The sequence below is a fragment of the Varanus komodoensis genome, unplaced genomic scaffold, assembly GCF_004798865.1.
Source record: "Varanus komodoensis strain SLA01 unplaced genomic scaffold, ASM479886v1 scaffold4, whole genome shotgun sequence".
Lineage (NCBI taxonomy): Eukaryota > Metazoa > Chordata > Lepidosauria > Squamata > Varanidae > Varanus > Varanus komodoensis.
In genome coordinates, this window is record NW_025335941.1 from 13,175,220 (window position 1) to 13,194,953 (window position 19,734).

General features: G+C 38.8%; 1 protein-coding gene across 4 annotated transcripts in view; it reads right to left on the reverse strand.

Moving 5' to 3' along the window:
* Positions 1-1,208: 1,208 nt before the first annotated feature.
* The window catches only part of TTC3 (tetratricopeptide repeat domain 3), a 70,258-nt gene continuing 51,732 nt past the window's right edge, over positions 1,209-19,734 (reverse strand). For 3 of the 4 annotated variants that reach the window (XM_044442211.1, XM_044442209.1, XM_044442208.1), the window contains exons 25-37: positions 17,071-17,136; positions 16,378-16,527; positions 15,658-15,797; positions 14,531-14,599; positions 14,067-14,163; positions 12,738-12,838; positions 11,218-11,305; positions 9,997-10,101; positions 8,403-8,827; positions 6,586-6,703; positions 4,151-4,387; positions 3,136-3,222; positions 1,209-1,603 (exon numbers count right to left, since the gene is read on the reverse strand). In XM_044442211.1, coding sequence (XP_044298146.1) covers positions 1,496-1,603; positions 3,136-3,222; positions 4,151-4,387; positions 6,586-6,703; positions 8,403-8,827; positions 9,997-10,101; positions 11,218-11,305; positions 12,738-12,838; positions 14,067-14,163; positions 14,531-14,599; positions 15,658-15,797; positions 16,378-16,527; positions 17,071-17,136 — 1,791 coding nt within the window. In that variant the 3' untranslated portion in view covers positions 1,209-1,495. The other variant, XM_044442212.1, reaches the window with a different exon arrangement.

Sequence of the window (19,734 nt, forward strand, 5' to 3'; positions counted from 1 at the left end):
GCAAGAAAAATTACCAGGATAATCTCAGGCCCCTGGATAACCAAGAAGCAATCAGAGAAAAGCTGAAAAAGATCACTAATAGAAGCACAGTGCCAAAATAAATAACAGAAATGCCTGAGATTCCAGCTGGGTTTCAAAAAGGAAGGGCACTTGAGATCATATTTCAAATATATATTGTCTTCATAGAGTACAGCAACGTCCTTGACTGTGGATCACAAAAGGCTATGGATGATCCTGAAAGAAATGGGTAAGCCTCAGCACTTTAATTGCCCTGATGCATAACCTGTATCATGGACAAGAAGCTAGTGTTAGAGCAGAATCTGGAGAAACAGAATGGTTTCACATAGACAAAATTGTCAGAGTATTTTATCTCACTATCTGGTCAATCAGTACGCAGAACCATGTAAGAAAAGCTGGATTAGAATAAGAGGAAGGAGTAAAAATTGGCTGAAGAAATCAATAATTTAAACTGCAGATGATACCATACTACTGGCAGAAAGGAGAAATTAATTGAAACTCCTGATGGAAGTGAAAGAAGAAAGCACAAAAGCAAGATGGTAGCTGAACATTAACAAAAATCAGGACAAAAGAATTGCAGAATTTTGCTGTGAACAGTGAAGAAAGTGCCATTGTGAAAGATTTTGCATACCTCCACTCAGTCATCAGTTCAAATGGAGAATGCAGCCAAGTAGCCTTGGAAGGGCAGGAAGGCCAAGATCATTCGAAGCTCCTATATTTCCAATCACAATGTATGAGTGTGAAAGTGGACATGAAGAAAGTTGACAGAAGAAAACTGGATCGTCGAAACATGGTTCTGGAAGACAGCTTTCCAAATAACCTGTACTAAGAGATGAACAAGTGGGTCCTAGAACAAACTAACCTAGAGCTCTCCCTAGAAGCAAAGATAACAAAACGGAGACTGTCATACTTTGGACATATTGTGAGAAGGCAAGACTCCATGGAGAAGTCAATCATGCTAGGGGAAGTCAAAGGTAGAGGAAGAAAAGGAATATCAAATATGCAATGGATTGGCTCCAGAAAGGCAAAGCCACCACCCAGAATTTTCAAGAGCTGGGCAAGGCTGTCATGGATAGGACATTATGGACATTATTTCATACATAGAGTTACCATAAGTTGGAGAGGATCTGATGGCACTTCAGCTGCCCACTGAAACAGTCTAGGACATTGAGTTCATCAGTCACAAGAGCTTAAATAGAACATTTAAAACATTTTATTAATACACTTTTAAAGGAACAACATTTAATAGACTTACTTGTAAGTCTTAACTCTTCTACCTGTTTTGCTGCAATGTTACAAAACTGCCTATTGTGCTTGTCTATAAACCAGATTACTACTGCCAAGGGGAAAATTCAGAGTCACTTACTGTCTTTAACATGCAACACTTCATAAACAGAAGGAGCAGTCTACACATATATCTTCATTTTCATGATTCTAAATAAGCTGAATCACATCCTTGCTTAATCACATACAACATCTAAGTGGTTCTTTTCCGACCAGGAAGCTCAGGATAATCTTCAGGTAACAGAACATGATGACGGCATGTTGGGCATGTACTGTGCTCCTTAATCCATGGCCCAATACACTGTATAAAACACAGACAATATTCATACATATTTAATAAACAATCAGAGCTACCTGAGGTAGGCACTGGTTTTTAAATTACATTTTCCAAAAGTTCCAAGTTGTTAATGCACATCCTATTATCATGTGTGATGGGAGTTTGAATGTTTGCAGGCTATAGAAAAATGCAGTAACATCTGATACCAAACTGCAGCAGCAAATTGAATACTTCTAATAATCAGCAATATGAATTAAGAAAATACCACTACTATGTATGAGTATGAAAGCTGAACAATGAAGAAAGTGGAAAGGAAGAAAATTGGTGCATTTGAAACATGGTGCTGAAGGAGAGCTTTGTGAATACCCAGATCAACTGAAAGATCACCAATTTAGATCATCATGCAATTTAGATCAAATCAAGCCAGAACTTGCCTTGGATACAAAAATAATGGAAATGATGGTGAGATTTGCAGAGAAACCAATGTTAGAGAAAGTCAGAAGCAGAAAAAGGGGAAGACCAAGTATGAGAAGCCTTGGATTTCTAAGAGCTGAGCAGGACATTTTGGAGAGCATTCAATTCATAGGCTTGCTATAAGTCAACAACTTTATAGCACACAACAGTATACTTCCTACTTTCAAAGGCTGAATTTAATTAGCAGGGCTGTGTAAAATGAATACATCATGACCTGCAAGTCCAATTTAAATTTACTTTCCACTATTTCCAGTGATGAGTGATTGGTACGTTGTAATACAATTGAATCACCCAACTAAAGTCCTTGTTAATCAACATTTCAGTTAAAATGTTAGACCTACTAATTGTTGACAGTACAGATGTATGTAATCCTGGGAAATGTATTTAAAAAAAAACCATGAAGGTGTCAGCTTCAGATACTGCAAAGCTCTCCTATAGCCTAAGTCATGCTATATAGATGCTGTGTAAATTCATTGCTCGTGTACACAGTCATAACTGACTCTATGCAAATACTTGGAAATTGTAGCTAAAAGTTACGTGAGCAGCACCAAGGCTTTTCTGGAGGGAGGGTGGGAGCTTTGTAAAGTGCCACTGTAACCATAAGTAACTCCTATGAATGTGTTACATCTCCATGTGTTTATACCATAGACTTGACTGAGGCTCATCTACTTGGAAGTGATTTTGTTAATCTTGATAGAACAGATAAGGCCCACTGAATTTACTAAGAAAGGGTTATTTCTCTCTCTCTCTCTTTTGAAAATAGCCATTTAAATGTTTCAGGACTGAGCTTAAACACTGAAAAGTACGTTCCAGGGTAAGCACTCATCTTGGGAGTCCAAGCTAATTTAGTCACAACTCTGATTATGCTTTCTACAATGTAGTTCAGGATTTTTTGTTTCCCTTCAGGGAATTAATTGCAATTAATTCCTTCAGATTGCAAACAGGAATACATTCATGGGGATGAAGCAAGAACCAGGTGCTAGTCAGCACCAACCTTCATAATTAGGGCAGTAAGGCAGTCCACAAAGTCACAAGCAAACAAACTAATACAAGTTATTTTCAGGACTAATTGTTCCACTTACCAGTTTATGAAATCTGTGCCCACAGTCTAGCACATGTAACATTTCTGAACTTAGTTCCTCATGACATATTACACAAGGATCATTATCCTATAGAAACAAATGTATTTCCAGTCATTTCAGAACTACTTAAACTGTATTACACAGAAGTAAATTAAGTTGTAAATAAGTAAATAATAACCCCATTATTATTGAATTTCATAGCCCATTGAAACAGCATGTGCTTTGCCTGTGTATGTTCCCCAACACCTCATCTTAATGGTGACAGATGTCAGACCCAGAAGAATTGCTGCCAGAGATTATAAAAAGTAGTGGGCTTCAATGGACTCAATATGTGACAGTATAATATGGCTTCTCAACCAAGTGCCCCCATATGTGAAGCATTCACTACTGTGCTGAATGTATGGAAAGACTTGTAACACAGGATGGCTTCTAGAGGCAGTAGCCAAATGCTATATGAGTGGAAGGCTGCTTGTGCAACAGGACTTTGAGACCCATTCTCCCTGCTGTTTCTTCCCATTTACAGCCTCAAGCCTTGCCTTTTGTCTCTCCATTACCCTTTATACTTTGCTGTTTTCTTCTCCCAGCCTCTAGCTTTACTATTTCTCTCCCACCAACTCCCTTTAGTTCACCTAAACTCCCTTTAGATAAGTCAATCCGTATCTTCCATGAGAGGATTTGTATTTTGATTTAACTTCATTCCTGTTACCTGTACTATCCAAAGATTAATCATTTTGAACTGCAAGGGTTTTTACAGAAAAAAACATCTCCACCTTAAATTTAAAGAATGCAGTAATCCAGCATATTTCAGAAACAGGCTGTGAATACAGGATTCCATAAGAGCTACTCTTAGCTAGTGCTTCCATCTGCTATACCCTATCTACTCCAGATATCTGGAAGGTGCTGGAACAGTGTAGGCAGCTTTTCAGATTCAAGAAATTCTTCTGGGCTATACAGGGGGTTGCTGTTAAGTGGCATGGTGAGCCAGGACAAACAAAAGGTAACATTCAGGACTTACACTGGCATCACTTGATTTCTTCCATTTCAGTTTTGATGTTCCTCCAACAGTTTTCCAAGGCACTTGAACTGACTGAGGTGGGAGATTAGTTTTCTTCTTATTTTTGTGAGCAATTCTGGACTTAGATAGGTTAGAAACACTTTGTCCTGACATCTTGAACACTTTATGAGTCTGATTTCCACTCTGGACTGAAGCATCTGAAGCCAACTTCTCAATGCTCCCTGAAGAGGGCAGTACCTGTAGAGTGACAGAGGAAGAGAGAACAGAAAGCTATTGGTGGTATTTTCTTAATTTATACTCTATATTCCATCACTCAGAGTAGCCAACAAAAATAAACATTACTACTTAACACATAAACTAATACAAAAATGCAAGTCAGCAGTAGAGTCGGAGTGTAGCTTTAGTAAACATTTTAAGTGCCAAACAAAATAGACGTCTCTTGCAATGCCACCAAAAAGCCAATGAAAATAACCACTTATCAACCACACATGGGAAAGCATTTCAGAGCCTCTGTGTTACCATGGCTCTGCTCTATATAGCCTTCTACTCCCATACCAATGGGATGCTCAACAAAAATTCTCATGTGAACCCTGGGAAGTGAACAGAAGGACAAATATAGAACTTCTCCAAAGTACACAGTCCCAAGCCTTAAAAGAGGCAATGCTGTAGCTTGTATTAGGATGTGCAACTAGTGGAATATACTTTCCCATCTTGTACTCAACATTTGACTAATTCCACATCTCTTCACTGAGTCCATTACAGTGGCCAAGTCCTGCAATCAGAACAGCACAGAAAGCAATACTAAAACCTAGAAAGGAGAACTGGTATCCCAATGCAACTAAGAAAATAAGGGCTACAGAGCCCCGATTTCCTCTTTAACAAAGCCAGATCCAAGAACTCTTCCAAGATTATGTGGCTGATCAAACTATAGGTACCCATCTATAGCAGCCCCAAAAGTCCTGGATTATCCATCAGCACTGGCCACATACTGAAAGCATGTAGCTTTAGTCCTAGTCAAGCTCCATGGTTTTCATAGTGGACACAAAATCCTGAGCTGTGCTGGACTGACCAGGGAAGGCTTGGCACAGATATTGGACATTCCAGTCAAGCAGGAGTCTGAAGTACGTAGCAAAATAAAAAGTCAGAATGGATTAGCTTAGCCAGCTACTCCATCGGGCTATGGGTTGCAGAATATGCTAATAGAAACCCTGGTCTGCCCTGGATCACCACCAATGGGTAAAGTAGTTCTGCCACCATGCTAAAGCTGAGGTAATCAGTGCACAACCTTATTTACCACACAATATCAGTCATGAAGAACATGATGCTCTCCACAGCCTCAAAAATAGAGAGGAGCCGCTGTCATCATAAACAAGTTGGACTATATGCAGAAGGCTGAGAAGTAATTTTCCAATGCTGTATTTTACAGGTCCCTATCCTCAGATCCCATTGATGAATATGAGGTGGCTGTCTCCTATTAAAGGTATTTCCTACAGATGTACAGAACCAAATCAGAAAGCCTCCATCCAAGCATCCATCCTCTACCTACTCAAAATATACAAACCCTGGATTTTCCCCTGTCAAGCATTAATATTATCACTGTGAGGCTGCCTGGCTGCATGAACTCCATTCTTGGACCATATGTACGAATATTCCACCAGGAACCTCACTGATTTCCCAAGGAACATACAATGCACTGGCATTCTAGAAAAAATCATCCTAGCTACCATGGGTGTTGAGGTTATTTAAACCAACTTCTCTCGCAAAGATGGCCTATGAGCCACTGCAAATACTTTAGCTTGGGGCTGTATCTATTGCTTGATCAATTACACTGATGTTGGTTGTGGCAGGGCTCCACAGTAAGCCAACATCTTTATAGCTGAGTTGGAATAGCCCTCAAACCTTTCCTCTGACATCTTTATTATCTAGGTTCATGGAAAGGAACCCTAACAGTTCCTCTATGGCTTCAATAGCTTTCACCTCACAATTAGCTTAAGTCTTGAAAGATCCACAGAATAGGTCCATTTTCTGGAAACATGAATGGTGCTATACAGCAACTTCATCCTATATCAGAAGCCTACAAACTGTTACATATACCTACACACTTCCAGCTTCCACTCAGAAGACATCACAAAATCCATCACCTATGGTCAAGTTCTATGATAGTACCACATCTACTCAGATGTATCAAACAGACACACAGCATATGAATCTAAATCAGCTTAAGAACCTAAATCTAAAATGCATTTCTCAAAATACAATACCCAACAGAACACAGAACCTTCCAGAACACATCTCTATTATTTCATGAAAAAGGTGAAAAGATGTGTTCATCTGGTTTTGGGTTGAAAGTTCCACATATTCTACCCCACTGTTATACTACCTTAAATGAATGCTTTTTTGCATCTATGCAGGACCAAGCATTTCTGGTCAATTACCTTTTTCTTGTTTGGATGATCCAAAATAAACTCTGTTACTCTGCTAAGCAGCTCATCTGGGCTCAGCTGGCTTTTATTCTTGACTTTTACTTCTTTTATGAAATTCTCAAAATCTGAACTGGAGAATAAAATAGGAAAAATTAATAGGTGCTTTGTAACTGTGAATACTTCCCGCAGCAACACATCTTAGAAAGCACAATTTTGCAGAAAGCTGGGCTTCATTTTAATTGCACTCATCCTAGAGGATATCTGAATTTTCAAAATTCAAACCAATTCTGCCAATACTCAAACTGTAAATTCTTCACAGTCATCAAGAATATCCTAATTTTGCACTAACTTCCAAGTGGCATATTTTTAAATAAAATTAGCCAACTCCTGCTTCAAGTTCAAAACTCAACCACTGAGCCTAACAATAGATTGAAGGATTTTTTTTTCAAGCAGCTTTAGACAAAGTTATGCAAGGAGCAGGTATTATATATTGTAAACCATGAATTGGGGAACTTCAGACATATGGACCAAATACAGCTACTTAGTTTTCCTTAGACGACAACACTGCCTTTCACTGGTCCAACCACTTTAATTGAATCATGTGGTGATTTCCTGGCTTTTGTACAGTCCCTTTCCCTCTTTTAAAAGGTTCAATGCTTCCCCTAGCTACTAGAAGCAAGAGCTTTAAGCTAAAATATGCCAGTAGTGGGGGTATTTTGGCCTTGCTTCTTTTGCCTTTGCCCCTGCCACCACTGAAATAGCTGCCTCCAAGTGCATCTGTAGGTTGGTTCTCAAGTCCAAAGAGGTTCCTCACCCCTGTTCCAAACACTGGCAAGACCTAAAACATAACCAATCAGCAATATTAAGTCCTTCAGGAAATATTGAAAACCAGGAATAAATAATTTTCACAGTAATTGACACTCAGAATGTAAAACCTGAGCTGAATCATATCAGAATCCTGAGAACATTCCACTCAATTTTCACCAACCTACAGAAAGACAAAACCAAATAATGGAACTACTCTCCTGTGGTCTTCCACACAAATGCTATGTGGACCAAAAGGCATTTGTATCTGAACTGCATGCACCTGGATGATAGATACACATGCAGAGAAGGCATGGCAACTAGGAAACCAGAGTTGCCATAAGATGCTGCGCAGAGAATGGACAAGGGGGGCAATTTCAGTTCTACAGCAGGAATACAAAACTACTTTTGGGTAGGGGGAGGCATATGATCCTCTCAACCCTCTGTCAAGTGGACATGGCCACCTTGCCTAATCAACTCAAGCAGTTGATGGAACTTCCATCTGACACTTGGGCCAGTGTTTAGGCTATTGCTTTGATGGGAAGCTACAGAGACAAGGTTAGTTTACTTGAGAGAAGGAGGTTGGGCATGCAAAAGAGAAGTTGTGGAGTCCTCTTTTCCAACAGGAAGAAGGCATGGTGGGCTAGACAGATGAGGATTCCCCTGCTAGCATGTCCCAATATGAGAATATCCAGTGTTATTTCAAATATAAGACAGAAGTAGGGCAATGCCTCCAAAAGTGATCAACCAGAAAATCCCAAGATGCCATGTGTGCCTGTCTAAGGTGACTGTGGAATGATTCAGCCCTGCAGGCCAGAGGTCCTCCACCCCTGTTCTAAGGGTCCTATTGTTTAAAACAGAGGCACACCACTGGAAGAAAATAAAAGAGGATATTCTTATTGTCTGAATATTTGTGTCAGAGTATTTAAAGAGCTAGTAATTTAAATTCACTAGCAAGTCTTATGTAGAAAAAAGTGGTGGTCTGTGAATGACCAGCCTTCAACATTTTCTCCATGGAAAAATACCTTGTATAGTGTGGAAATATAGTTCTAAGTTGCTCAATTATATTTTCAGACGCTTTTGGGAGGGGCAGCTTCTTAAAGATTTTAATATGGTCCAATCTTGCAGTCGCTGCTGGTTCCTCTTGAGTGCTGAGTTGTACCTGGGCATCCTGCATAGGTCTTCTAGAGTTCCCAGATGACTGTGTTAGACATACTTGATCAGAAAGTGAGCTTTCTTTGCACTGAGAGGGTGCTTCTTTATTTGTAGAAGGAAGCCTTGAAACTTTACTGGATGCTTTATTTCCAGTATGCATGTTAACTGTAGAGGGTAAAGGACTGTTATCATTCATACTTGAAAATGTAGCAAACAAATTAGAGGGCAGGTGTGGAGCTGTAGCTGAATACATTACTATGGCTGGATCATTAATAGGAGGCTTCTCATGGGCTCCCTAGAGAAAAAAAATACCACCTATAAGTTCAAAATACTTAAGTAGAATTTTTAAGCATTCCAAAAGTGTTTTGCCATTTCAAAAATGTTTCATCCACGGCAAAACTTGATGCTAAACATTAAGACAAAGGACACTGCTTCTGCATCTTTTGCATCATCCAGGCGGTCCATTAATTTATATGAATATCATAATTTTCTTAAGATTTCTGTGCTTATTAGGAAGACTTTAAAGTTATATTCCCTTACCTCATAGACACCAAACAATACAGCAGAACAGTGCCTGAGGTGTCCTGGCAAAGTATTTTAGCACCTCACTGCCTTTCACCTTGGGCTGAAAGGCCAAGCCCACGTGTGATGCACAGAGACCATGACAAAGAATCATCATAGTCTGGTTTCTACTTCATTGTCCCTGGGCTCATCAATTAAGTTCCCATTGTGTTGTAACAATTTGGTTGAACAGCTAAAGGTAAGCAGTTGGGAGAGGACTCAGCCCACTTTGCCTCCCTTTGGCTCTTCAAGGAAGTAAGTGGTAATGGCTCCACAAACTGGCTCCTTGGAGTTGTGTTCCACCACAAGAAAGGCAGCTGCAAGGAATCATTAGGAGGTGATACTGCAGCTCCTCTTTCCCCTATCAAAAGAGATATTCCGGTGTATATGCATTAGGAAAGAAGGAAAGTCAACTTTGGCTTCTTTCCAGTATTTTTACAACCTGAGGTTCATTCTAACCTGATCTCCATTTCTACATCAGTCTGTGAATTTAAAGAAACCTGTACCAACCTTCATACATATTTCCATGCAGCCCACCCTAAATTGTTTGTGTTACATTCACCAACACATGCAATTTTTGAACACATTTCCTCTTATATGCATAGTATGAAGTAGTTTTTCAATTGGATACCTGGCCAGCAAAAAAAAAATTAATATTGAACTGTAACTGCATTTAGGTTTGTATATTGATCTAGGAAGTACAAATTAAGTCAGTCTTCACTAAAATACAAACCAAACAAATTTCTCTCCTATCCCTAATATATACATTGAATGCTTACTTGAACAAGATGAAAGTGCTGAACTGCCTTTTAAAAAATATGATAGTTACAAGATTGCCTTAACACCTCCAATATGTAATGCTGAAAAGGTAGCTTTGAAGCAAAACACCTGCAAAATACTTACTAATGATAGACCAACTGGGGGTTCAAGTTCTGCAATTTTCACAGCAGAGATACTACTGAGAGAAGCACCATTTTTCACCATACAAATTCTTTCTTCAAACTGACTCTACAAAAAGGAGGAAGTGGGACATTCAGAACTCACCACAAATAGTTAATTATCTAATATATTCAGTTTAAGGTAAAAAAAATCAAATCTAGAAATAGGATCTCTACAGCTAGACAACTGATAGTTTAGGTCAGGGGTCCTCAAACCTTTTCAACACAGGGTCAGTTGAAAGGTGCCGGCGGTGGGCATGGGCTGCCAAGGTGGTGCCGGCAGGGGGCACAGGCCGGTGAGGGGGCGGGGCTCGTGCACAGCGGGGCAGGCGGGGGGCGTGTGGGGTGAGGCAGCAGCTTGCTTGCATGGAGATCGTTTTCTCCAAGTGAGTCCACAACGATCTCCGTGTAAGCAAGCTGCTGCCTTACCACGCACCCAGCAAGTCCAAAACCCTGAGGCGGGCTGGATAAATGGGTGTGGTGGGCTGGATTCAGCCCGTGGGCCGAAGTTTGAGGACCCATGGTTTAGGTAAATCTTCTGGGTAGGATTTCTGCAGCTAGACAACTGACATTTTAGGTAAATCATCTGGGTAGAACTATTTGAGACCTCATACGGACTTCCAAGAACTTCAGGATAGGATTCTACATAAGCACTAGTTTGACTAATTCCAGATCACTGCAAATTTGGGATGCATGTATTGCTCACAGCAGTCAAAAGAAACAATATACAGCACTTTAAACTTGGTTTAATATGCTGATGTAAAAAAAAAAGCTTAATGCATTCATATACAGTCACTTTGTTCCTCTCTATCTACATGAGAAAACAAACCAGGAAGCTGTAGTTACATACAATTTCTTGTTATGTCCAAACCAGAAAAACTCTGCTTAATGTCTTCCAAACAAACCAGCATATACAGACACAATTAAAAGCAGCCTTATTCTGCTCACCCATTAACCATGGCTTCTGGTTCAGAAGTATCAGGAAGCTATATTTAACTGCAGCTTTCTGGTCTGTTTTCCAGCTTACTCAAAAGGAAAGCAAAGAGGCTAAGTACAGATGTATGAAGCTTGTTCTGATCGTTCAAACACAGCCCTTGTCAATATAATCAACTAAGAGTCAAGTCACTCCTACCATGAAGATAAGCCTATATAATTTGTATCTTTTACATGTTTACAACAGACATACCTCTGTCTTCCTGATTTCTTCCTTGATCTTAGAAATGAAGGACTCCCAAGAATCAATTTGTAACTTTGACTGAGACACGGTGGAGCGGCTGAAAAATTACACATTTTTAATACTATACCATTGTGATAATTTGACAATAACAGCATGTCCAAGGAAAAATGCTACTACAAACAACAGTCAACTTTGTTATCCATAGAAAATATTTTACATTTACTAGCTAGTTTTAAGAAGCAAGTTCAGTATAACTGTAGACATTATTCTAAATATGTATACCCAGCAATAGAACATATGCTCTAGTCTGAAGTACTGGAATGTGTAATATTTTAAAGCACAACCCCTTCTGTTAATGTTGAGGTGTCTAAAAAGAAGACCCCCACTCTATGGTGCATGTTTTAACATGGTGAAAGGGCTTCAGAGTGTTAGAGAAGCTCAGAGTAAGGCCACCAGGAGGGTTACCCAAGGCAGACTGGTCAAAACTCTGACCAAAGGCAAAGATGCAGCTACCTTCTTTGGATTAATGGTTACATCAGCAGAAGAGAATGGGGACAGAGGAACTTCTGGAGGACAATTACGGTAGTTAAAGATGAAGCTGGGGGAGGAAGCATCACAGAAAACTGCAGTGATCCTCAAGCTATCCCTGGTTAGTACTGGGCGGAAAAAAGCAATAGTAAAACACTTATTTTTTTTCCTTGAAAACCCTATAATACAACAAAATGAAACAAGATATAGTGACAGAAGATAAGCACTGAATTACCTACTGTGAAAGAGCAAAGGACGAGTACATATAGTACTGTCGCTAAAGAGATCAAAACCAAGAGGAAGTCTAGTGGCAGACATGAGAAAGTAGTTCACTCCATACTACTCCATCTTCATACACAGGACCACATAAACCAATTATTAGGAGAACCGGCAATACAGAAGCTCATTTTATTTTATTGTCATTTATGTAATTGAGTTCTAATGGCCAGTGATCTCCAGAGTTTATATGCATATAAACGATATGCCCATGTTTCTCCCTGTGATCTGAATGGCAACCTCCCCATATCTGGTGCCATCCAGACATTTTGGATTACACCCACCAACATTCCTGAGCACTTCCCCTACTGACTGATGCTTATCGAAGTCACAGTCCAAATTATCTGGAGTGCATCAGGCTGGAGAAGAATTTATGGAAACTTATGATTACACAAAGAAGCAAGATAATGATCTGGTGAATCACCCCCAATTTAATATTGCCTAATCCACAGAAGCAACAGATATCAACAGGTACAAAAAAATCCAAAAACCATAAAAGTCTGATGCCAGGAGCTCCTGGTTGCACAAAATTGGTTATGGTAACAATATACTGCCCAAAGAGTCATTAGTTAAGCACACATTACATCTTTATATAACAGTAGCTTCAGTTGAAAAAAAGGCAGACAAAGTTCTGGTTTTTCTTTTGAAGGATCTTTCAACAATTCTTTCTACAAGTCTTATTAAACTGAATCTGTTGTAGCTTATTCATACACTTTAAGACATACCTAGTCATGAACTTAAGGTATTTAAGATTGGCTTCTGCATTTCTTGCTCTTCTATGTAATTTATATAATTCAGTCTCTTTCCAGTTTTCAAGCACTGACACCTAAAATAAAATTCACTGAGTTTTAAATCAAAACATTTAGCTGGACAAAACAATGAATCAATCTTAATTCTCTAAGGGACAACTAATCCTAAACATTTCTTTCCACTCATCTGCTTGTAACATTATTACATTTAATGAGGGTACATGGCCCTAGTGACTGGAACTGTTATTTTGTTCTGCACTACTAACTTATGTTCAGTTCAAGTTCATTAGAAAGGAAGGGCACTCTATTAATCTAGATCAGTGATTCCCAAAGTAAGTGGTACTGGGGGCAGTAGAAAGATCCGGGGGTGGTGGTGTGGTGATAGGTCTATTGTTTTACTGCAAATTTAAAACAACCAAATACAAAAAAGAGGCATAAGGGCTCTAGGGTTATCACCTAAGAGGAAAGGGGTCACCAGCCCAAAAATGTTTGGGAACTATGACTCTAGATGCATAATAAATGTGCCCAGATTATATTGAGATAATGATAAGTCTAAGAATACATATTCTAAATCCAAATGATGTTGATTGTTTTAATGTAGTAAAGCATCGAAACAGCAAGAATAAACAATAAATTCAAATTATTATAATGGCTTACAGGATAAAGCAGGTTTCATTATGACTTACCCAGAATGTGCCAAAACAAAAAAACACCCTTCAGGGCAGAATTTTAAAAACATTACACCAGTGCAAAAACAAAAATTTTAAGACTGTGTAGGAGCAGCCACAAATGAAAAGCAAAAACCAACCAGACAAAAGTTAACTGTACTGATCATGATCTAAATGTTTATCTAAATAGAAATGAATCAAATTATACAAATGTCCTACAGAACCGTTCTGACAGCCTCTTACAAAATAATTCTTTGAGGTATGTGTGTGATATACTTTATGCTTAGATGTTTTTCCACACTAAATAGAGAACCATTCTACCCAATGTTGCAAAATAGGTTTTTTAAAAAGCATGAAATATTTGACTTTAAAGGTTTTGATAAAGTATAAACCCAAAGTCAGTCAGTTCTAGATACGTGGAGGAAAGACAGAGAACATTCAAGAGGTTCTTGCTCAAATGCATTGTTTTGAGTCTCAGTGTATTAGCAAACTCCAAATAGTATGCCTTCCCTCTAGAACAGACACAGTGTTATATTTTCCATGAATCTTTTAGGCAAACAACAACAGATTGTGAAGGCAATGAACAGTGGACAGGACTCTGAGACATAAAGCAAGGTTCTAGTATAGTATCTTTTACCTCTGCTGCAATAGCTCGCTTAACACACTCCTGGTGGTCATTGTGACTTTTCTTTATAAGTTCTTCCATTTTTACTTTTTCATTTTCAGACTTATTACTGTGGAGTAAATGCAAAGGCTGTTAGCAGTACTTGAACATATTGCCCTGCCTATCTTGGAGGACTGAATTAAACATTAGAAATAGCTTAGCAATTTGTTATTTCCTAGCATGTGTAAGTGGCAACAAATAATGGATGTGTAATTAGGACTAACCAACCATGCAAGCTTAATCTGATTTATAGGGTAATGTTTTGCCTTATAACTTCCAACAAGGAAACAGACTGGATTCTCCTATTACACAAGCTCTTTAGGGGTTGGATGAATTCTTAGCATTCAATGAAAGCTATACAGCTCCCCACTCCCAATAATGATGATCCTGCTTTTAATGTCCAATTAAAAACCATTTTAAAGCAAATTTAAATTTACCTGATCTCAAGGAAGTCATCCAAATATCGTTTGTACTGCTTATCCTTCTCATCATTATTTCTTGTATATCTGTTTTGTCATAAAGATAAATGTTAGAAAAAAGAAAGAAAACAAACCTATGGAACACAAAACTGGGCAATCACACCCAATACACAGCATTTTGGAAGCAGGCAGCTATTCACTTTTTCTCCCAAAACTCAACATTCTTTTTAGAAGACCAAGTTCTCTGCATCAAGCGGTATGACACAAGCCACAAAATATAGAACATTTAACCAACCAGAAACAGAGTAAAACACATGGGTATGGAATTGGATGATAGTTAGAATTTGTTAAGAAAAGTTGAGATATAAAAAAGAACCATTAAAAGGTTCACACTAGAAAATTATGGAAAACAAACAATTCAAAGCTGCAGACACTGAGTACTATGGACTGTTGACAATTTCTGCAAACTGCAGTGAAATAGCCAGTTTAATAACTGACTAATGAAACCTACTACAAAGTTCTTCCACAGAAATATAGCCTACACTGGAAGCAAGAACAGAATCAAGATCAAATAAATGAGGAGCCATGGATCAATAGCAGCAAGTATAAGTATAGTGGGTGAAGCTGAGTGGCATCATGCCTTCACAAAGTATTCATGTAGTCTCATAAGGGCGGTGTAACACAGCAAGTACCGGTGCTTAATCGTCTTATTATCTCCACTGCCTTCTTCAAATGGAGGCTAACAGGATTCATTTCAACAAGTGAAACTATCAGTGCAACTCCATGCAAATTTAGACACTTTTTGGTAAACATGTCTAAGATGACTGTAACTACTAGAGGCTGCCCATCTTTTATATGTAGCTTGTGCAATCAAAAACGAGATGAGATGTCAAACAAATAGAATTTCCATATTAATGCAGAACTTTTACATCTGGAAATACAGAGAGGACCAGAGGAACACTACACAAGCAGCATTATTACTAAATGCTGCTGATTATTATTGTCAAGTTTAAAGCAGGTGAATTACGCTGAATATTCAGATACTAGTTGAAATCTACAAAATATGGGAGGATTTACATAGCTTCCCTATCTCCATCCTCATTCCCACATCCCACAAACCTGTTTTATTTTTGGAATAAACTTACATTTCATTGGTTTCTGTTAACTTCCTTACTTTAGTCTTTCCTACTTTTAATCTCTCTTGATTTTCCTTTTTTTCCTGCTGCCATCTTTTCATTTCCATTTCTACATCTTGGTGAAACCAATCCAGTTCTTTTTTGGTAAGCTATACAACAAAAGTAAAGAAATTAGATACTTTTCTAAAAAGATATCCAAGTGACAAAGAACTGAGTTACAAAAACAGAATTTATGAATGGTTCTGATTACATGTTTCTAAATAATGCAATAATTAAAATGACATTTTAAACTCTAGATAGAAAAAAATGCTGCTGGAGCTAGGCTTTATAGCCAGAACTAATACAATGATCCTGAATACAATTTTTTGAACCTAAAGGATATATATTCCAGCAATTTTAGTGGCATGTACTTCCATATTAAGTTTTGGATCCAAATGATATGGGTTGGATCCAAAGAGTGAAAGGAAAACAACTTGTAACACAGTTTTGCAAATGTTGACACAATGCTATAATAAACAGGTTTGATGACAGCTCTCTAGCTTGCAGAAAGGACAACACAAGCAATTCTGTTGGTTTAGTATCACATCAAGCTGTAAGCAATATGTAAAACAGCCCTTCCCTGAATAGGAGGACACCTCTGGATCCAACTGAAGTTTAAATCTGAACTGAATGGATAGCCAGTTTTCCTTCCCTTCATAAGCATAATTGCTTACCATTTAAGAAAATTACCTTGTTTCCTTCAATAAGAAGTAATAACTCATCTTCTAAAACACTAATTTCTTTGGCGCTTCGACTTTTAAGCTGTTCATATTTTTCACTTGCTTCTTTAAGTTGTTCTTGTAGTACCTGGTGTTCTTTTTCCATACGTAACGTATCACCCTGAAAAAGCACAGATTATCGAGTGCTTAATGCTACGTTAGGACCTCTATATGAAAGAACAGCTGATTTAGGATTGTTCTTGCTGCTATAATGGAAAAAGATCTACACATGCTCCTTTCTACAGTATTTTTTTTTTTCATTTTTCAAGCCAGAGATACCATTAGTGATTCCTCCAGGCAATGAGGCTTAGAGGACAAGCAGACCCCTAGAGGAACACCCCAAAGAAACCCAAGGAGACACCAAAGACTGGATGCCACGTCATCACAGGAAGTTCTTCATCCCTACACTAAATCAATGGAAGAATAGCATTACATGTAATTTTAGATATCCATGTCTCCAGGAATTCATAGTCCAATTGGAAAACTTAAAATAACAACATGGTAAGTAAACATGCACATATTTTTAAAACAACCTAAGAGTGCCTCTTTGCAGCTAAGCTATTTATAGGAACATCAGTTTCTTCAGTTACTAGAAATGATCCAGTTTAAGATATGCTTTTGCTCTGTCATGGGGCCAGCTGTGAATATCCACTCCTTTACTTACTTGTTGAGTTTCATATGGTTGGAGAGGTAAAGTATTAACTCCCTTGTCTGTTAGTTCTTGATCTACCTAGAATACACAGAACCAGAAATGGTTTGAACAGATTAGTTAATTCCATCAATCCATGGGCACTGCACTTTCCAACAGGTCTGATCTGTTACAGAATATACACAGAGCTCTAACACTAATGAATTAATACCCTCAACTAGAAGAATAAACAAATGTAACTGTGTGGCAGAGCAGAACTAGAGCTTACTACAGAGAGGAGTCTGTTGAAGAGCCTTATTTCTTCCCTAGAAGCAGCACCTGCAAAAGAAAAGTGCCATAGTGTGCTATAAAAGGCTTTGTTCTGTGGAATCTGGGAGAATAGGAAGAACCAGGAACAAGCAAGTGCTTTCTAATAATAAAGAATGTTATTTTGCTTGGCTGCTACTGCTGCTCAGTAAATATGTACACAGTTGTAGCATTTATTTCCCCACTGAGGAAATAACTTTTTAACTTCTGGTTGAAGCTAAATATGCAGGCCCACCACCACAAACTGCAGTAATAAAAGCAGAATCAATAAGGTGAGCCAGTGCTTTGTAGTCCCTGAACACAAGCACCTAATTTTGAATAAAACAAAAATGCTTTCTGGATGATCTCCAAAACAATTGTGAATGCTGTGTTGCTATCTACAATCACTGTATGTGTGTGTTTGTCTGTGTCCTAGTCCCACAGCAGAAATGAGTTTGCTTGTAAGTGCTGGCCCCTTCTAGGCCAACACAAGTGCACAGCAAAGCAAGCACACAATGCAACAGACTATAACACAGAGAGGGAGATATAAAATGTAGCAAGAACACAGGAGTTAAGCTTGGCTTAGGCCTGGTTTTATACCAGACAGCAAACACTGAAGGATACCTTTTCTCCTCCAATCTGCCCCTGGCTATCCACACTCCAGGTTAGCAGACCAGAGGAGTGGACTACAAGCAGCACAATATCATAGAAATAAGGACTTAGGCAGCAGCCACCATGCCACATTCCTTATTTGTACCCTCCCACTTCAAGCACTAGGTAGAAAGATGTCCCAACTCAAGGCTGCAGTTTACAGAACAGGGCTTAGGAAAGTAGGACTGCTTACCTGTAACTGTCATTCTGTCAGTGGTTATCTGAGCATTCACACATATAGGCTCTCTGCATGTGTGGAGCTTGTTCAAGAAAATAATCAAAATGTATAGCTACAGAGTGCAGAGGAGGAACTTCCCAATGTACTCATGATAGTGGGTACTATCTCCGGCACACTCAGCAGTCTAATCTGATAGCTGCTCATTTTTTGACCTTTGGCTGAGGGCCACAGATTGCCCACTGGCTATACAGGAACCCAATGAATTTGATTCTACAGCAACATAAGACCAGCATAGCCAAATGCAAAATTAACTACACACAGTTAATTTGAATCATTATTTTGCCTCTGAGCCACTTTACATGTTTTCTCTATAAAGAACGTGTATAAAACAAGAGAAATATGTACACTACCATATGTGATGATCATGTGCCATTTGGTGAGTGACAATTCAGGAAGCTGAGACTGGCAGTGAGTAGATCTGGTAGAGCAGTAATGTGTGAGAGCTTATACACGGCTGGGAACATGAGTTTTCTTCCTATACCAGTATACTTCTACAAATAGGCAACACAAGTAAGGGCTATTTAGAAGAAAGATCTTAATGCCCCTGATAACCACGATGGGGTGGTCACTGACCCCGAGCCAGACATCCTGGAGTATGAAGTCAAATGGGCCTTAGGAAGTCTTAGCAACAACAAAGCTAGTGGAGGAGACAGTATTCCAGCTGAGCTATTCAAAACCCTAAAAGACAATGCTGCTAAAGTGCTACACTCAATATGCCAGCAAATTTGGAAAACTCAAAAGTGATCATAGGATTGAAAAAGGTAAGTTTACATTCCAATCCCAAAGAAGGGCAATGCCAAAGAATGTTCAAACTACCACACCACTGCACTCATTTCACATGCTAGCAAAGTTATGCTCAAAATCCTACAAGCTAGGCTCCAGCAGTATGTGGACCAAGAACTACCAGAAGTACAGGCAGGGTTTCGAAGAAGCAGAGGAACTAGAGATCAAATTGCCAACATATGCTGAATCATGGAAAAAGTTAAGCAGTTCCAGAAAACATCTACTTCTGCTTCATTGACTACGCTAAAGCCTTTGATTGTGCGGATCACAACAAATTGTGGGATGTTCTTAAAGAGATGGGAGTACCAGACCATCTTATTTGTCTCTTGAGAAACCTGTATGTGGGTCAAGAAGCAACAATGAGAACTGGACATGGAACCACTGATTGGTTCAAAATTGGAAAAGGAGTATGGTAAGGCTGTATATTGTCCCTCTGCTTATTTAACTTATATGCAGAGCACATCATGAGAAAGGTGAGGCTAGATGAATCACAAGTTGGAATTAAGATTGCCAGCAGAAATATCAACACCTTAGATATGCAGATGATACCACTCTAATGGCAGAAAGTGAAGAGGAACTAAAGAGCCTCTTGATGCGGGTGAAAGAGGTGAGTGCAAAAGTTGGCTTGAAACTCAACATTAAGAAAACTAAGATCCGGTCCTATCACTTCCTGGCAAATCGATGGGAAAGAAATGGAGGTAGTGACAGATTCTATTTTCTTG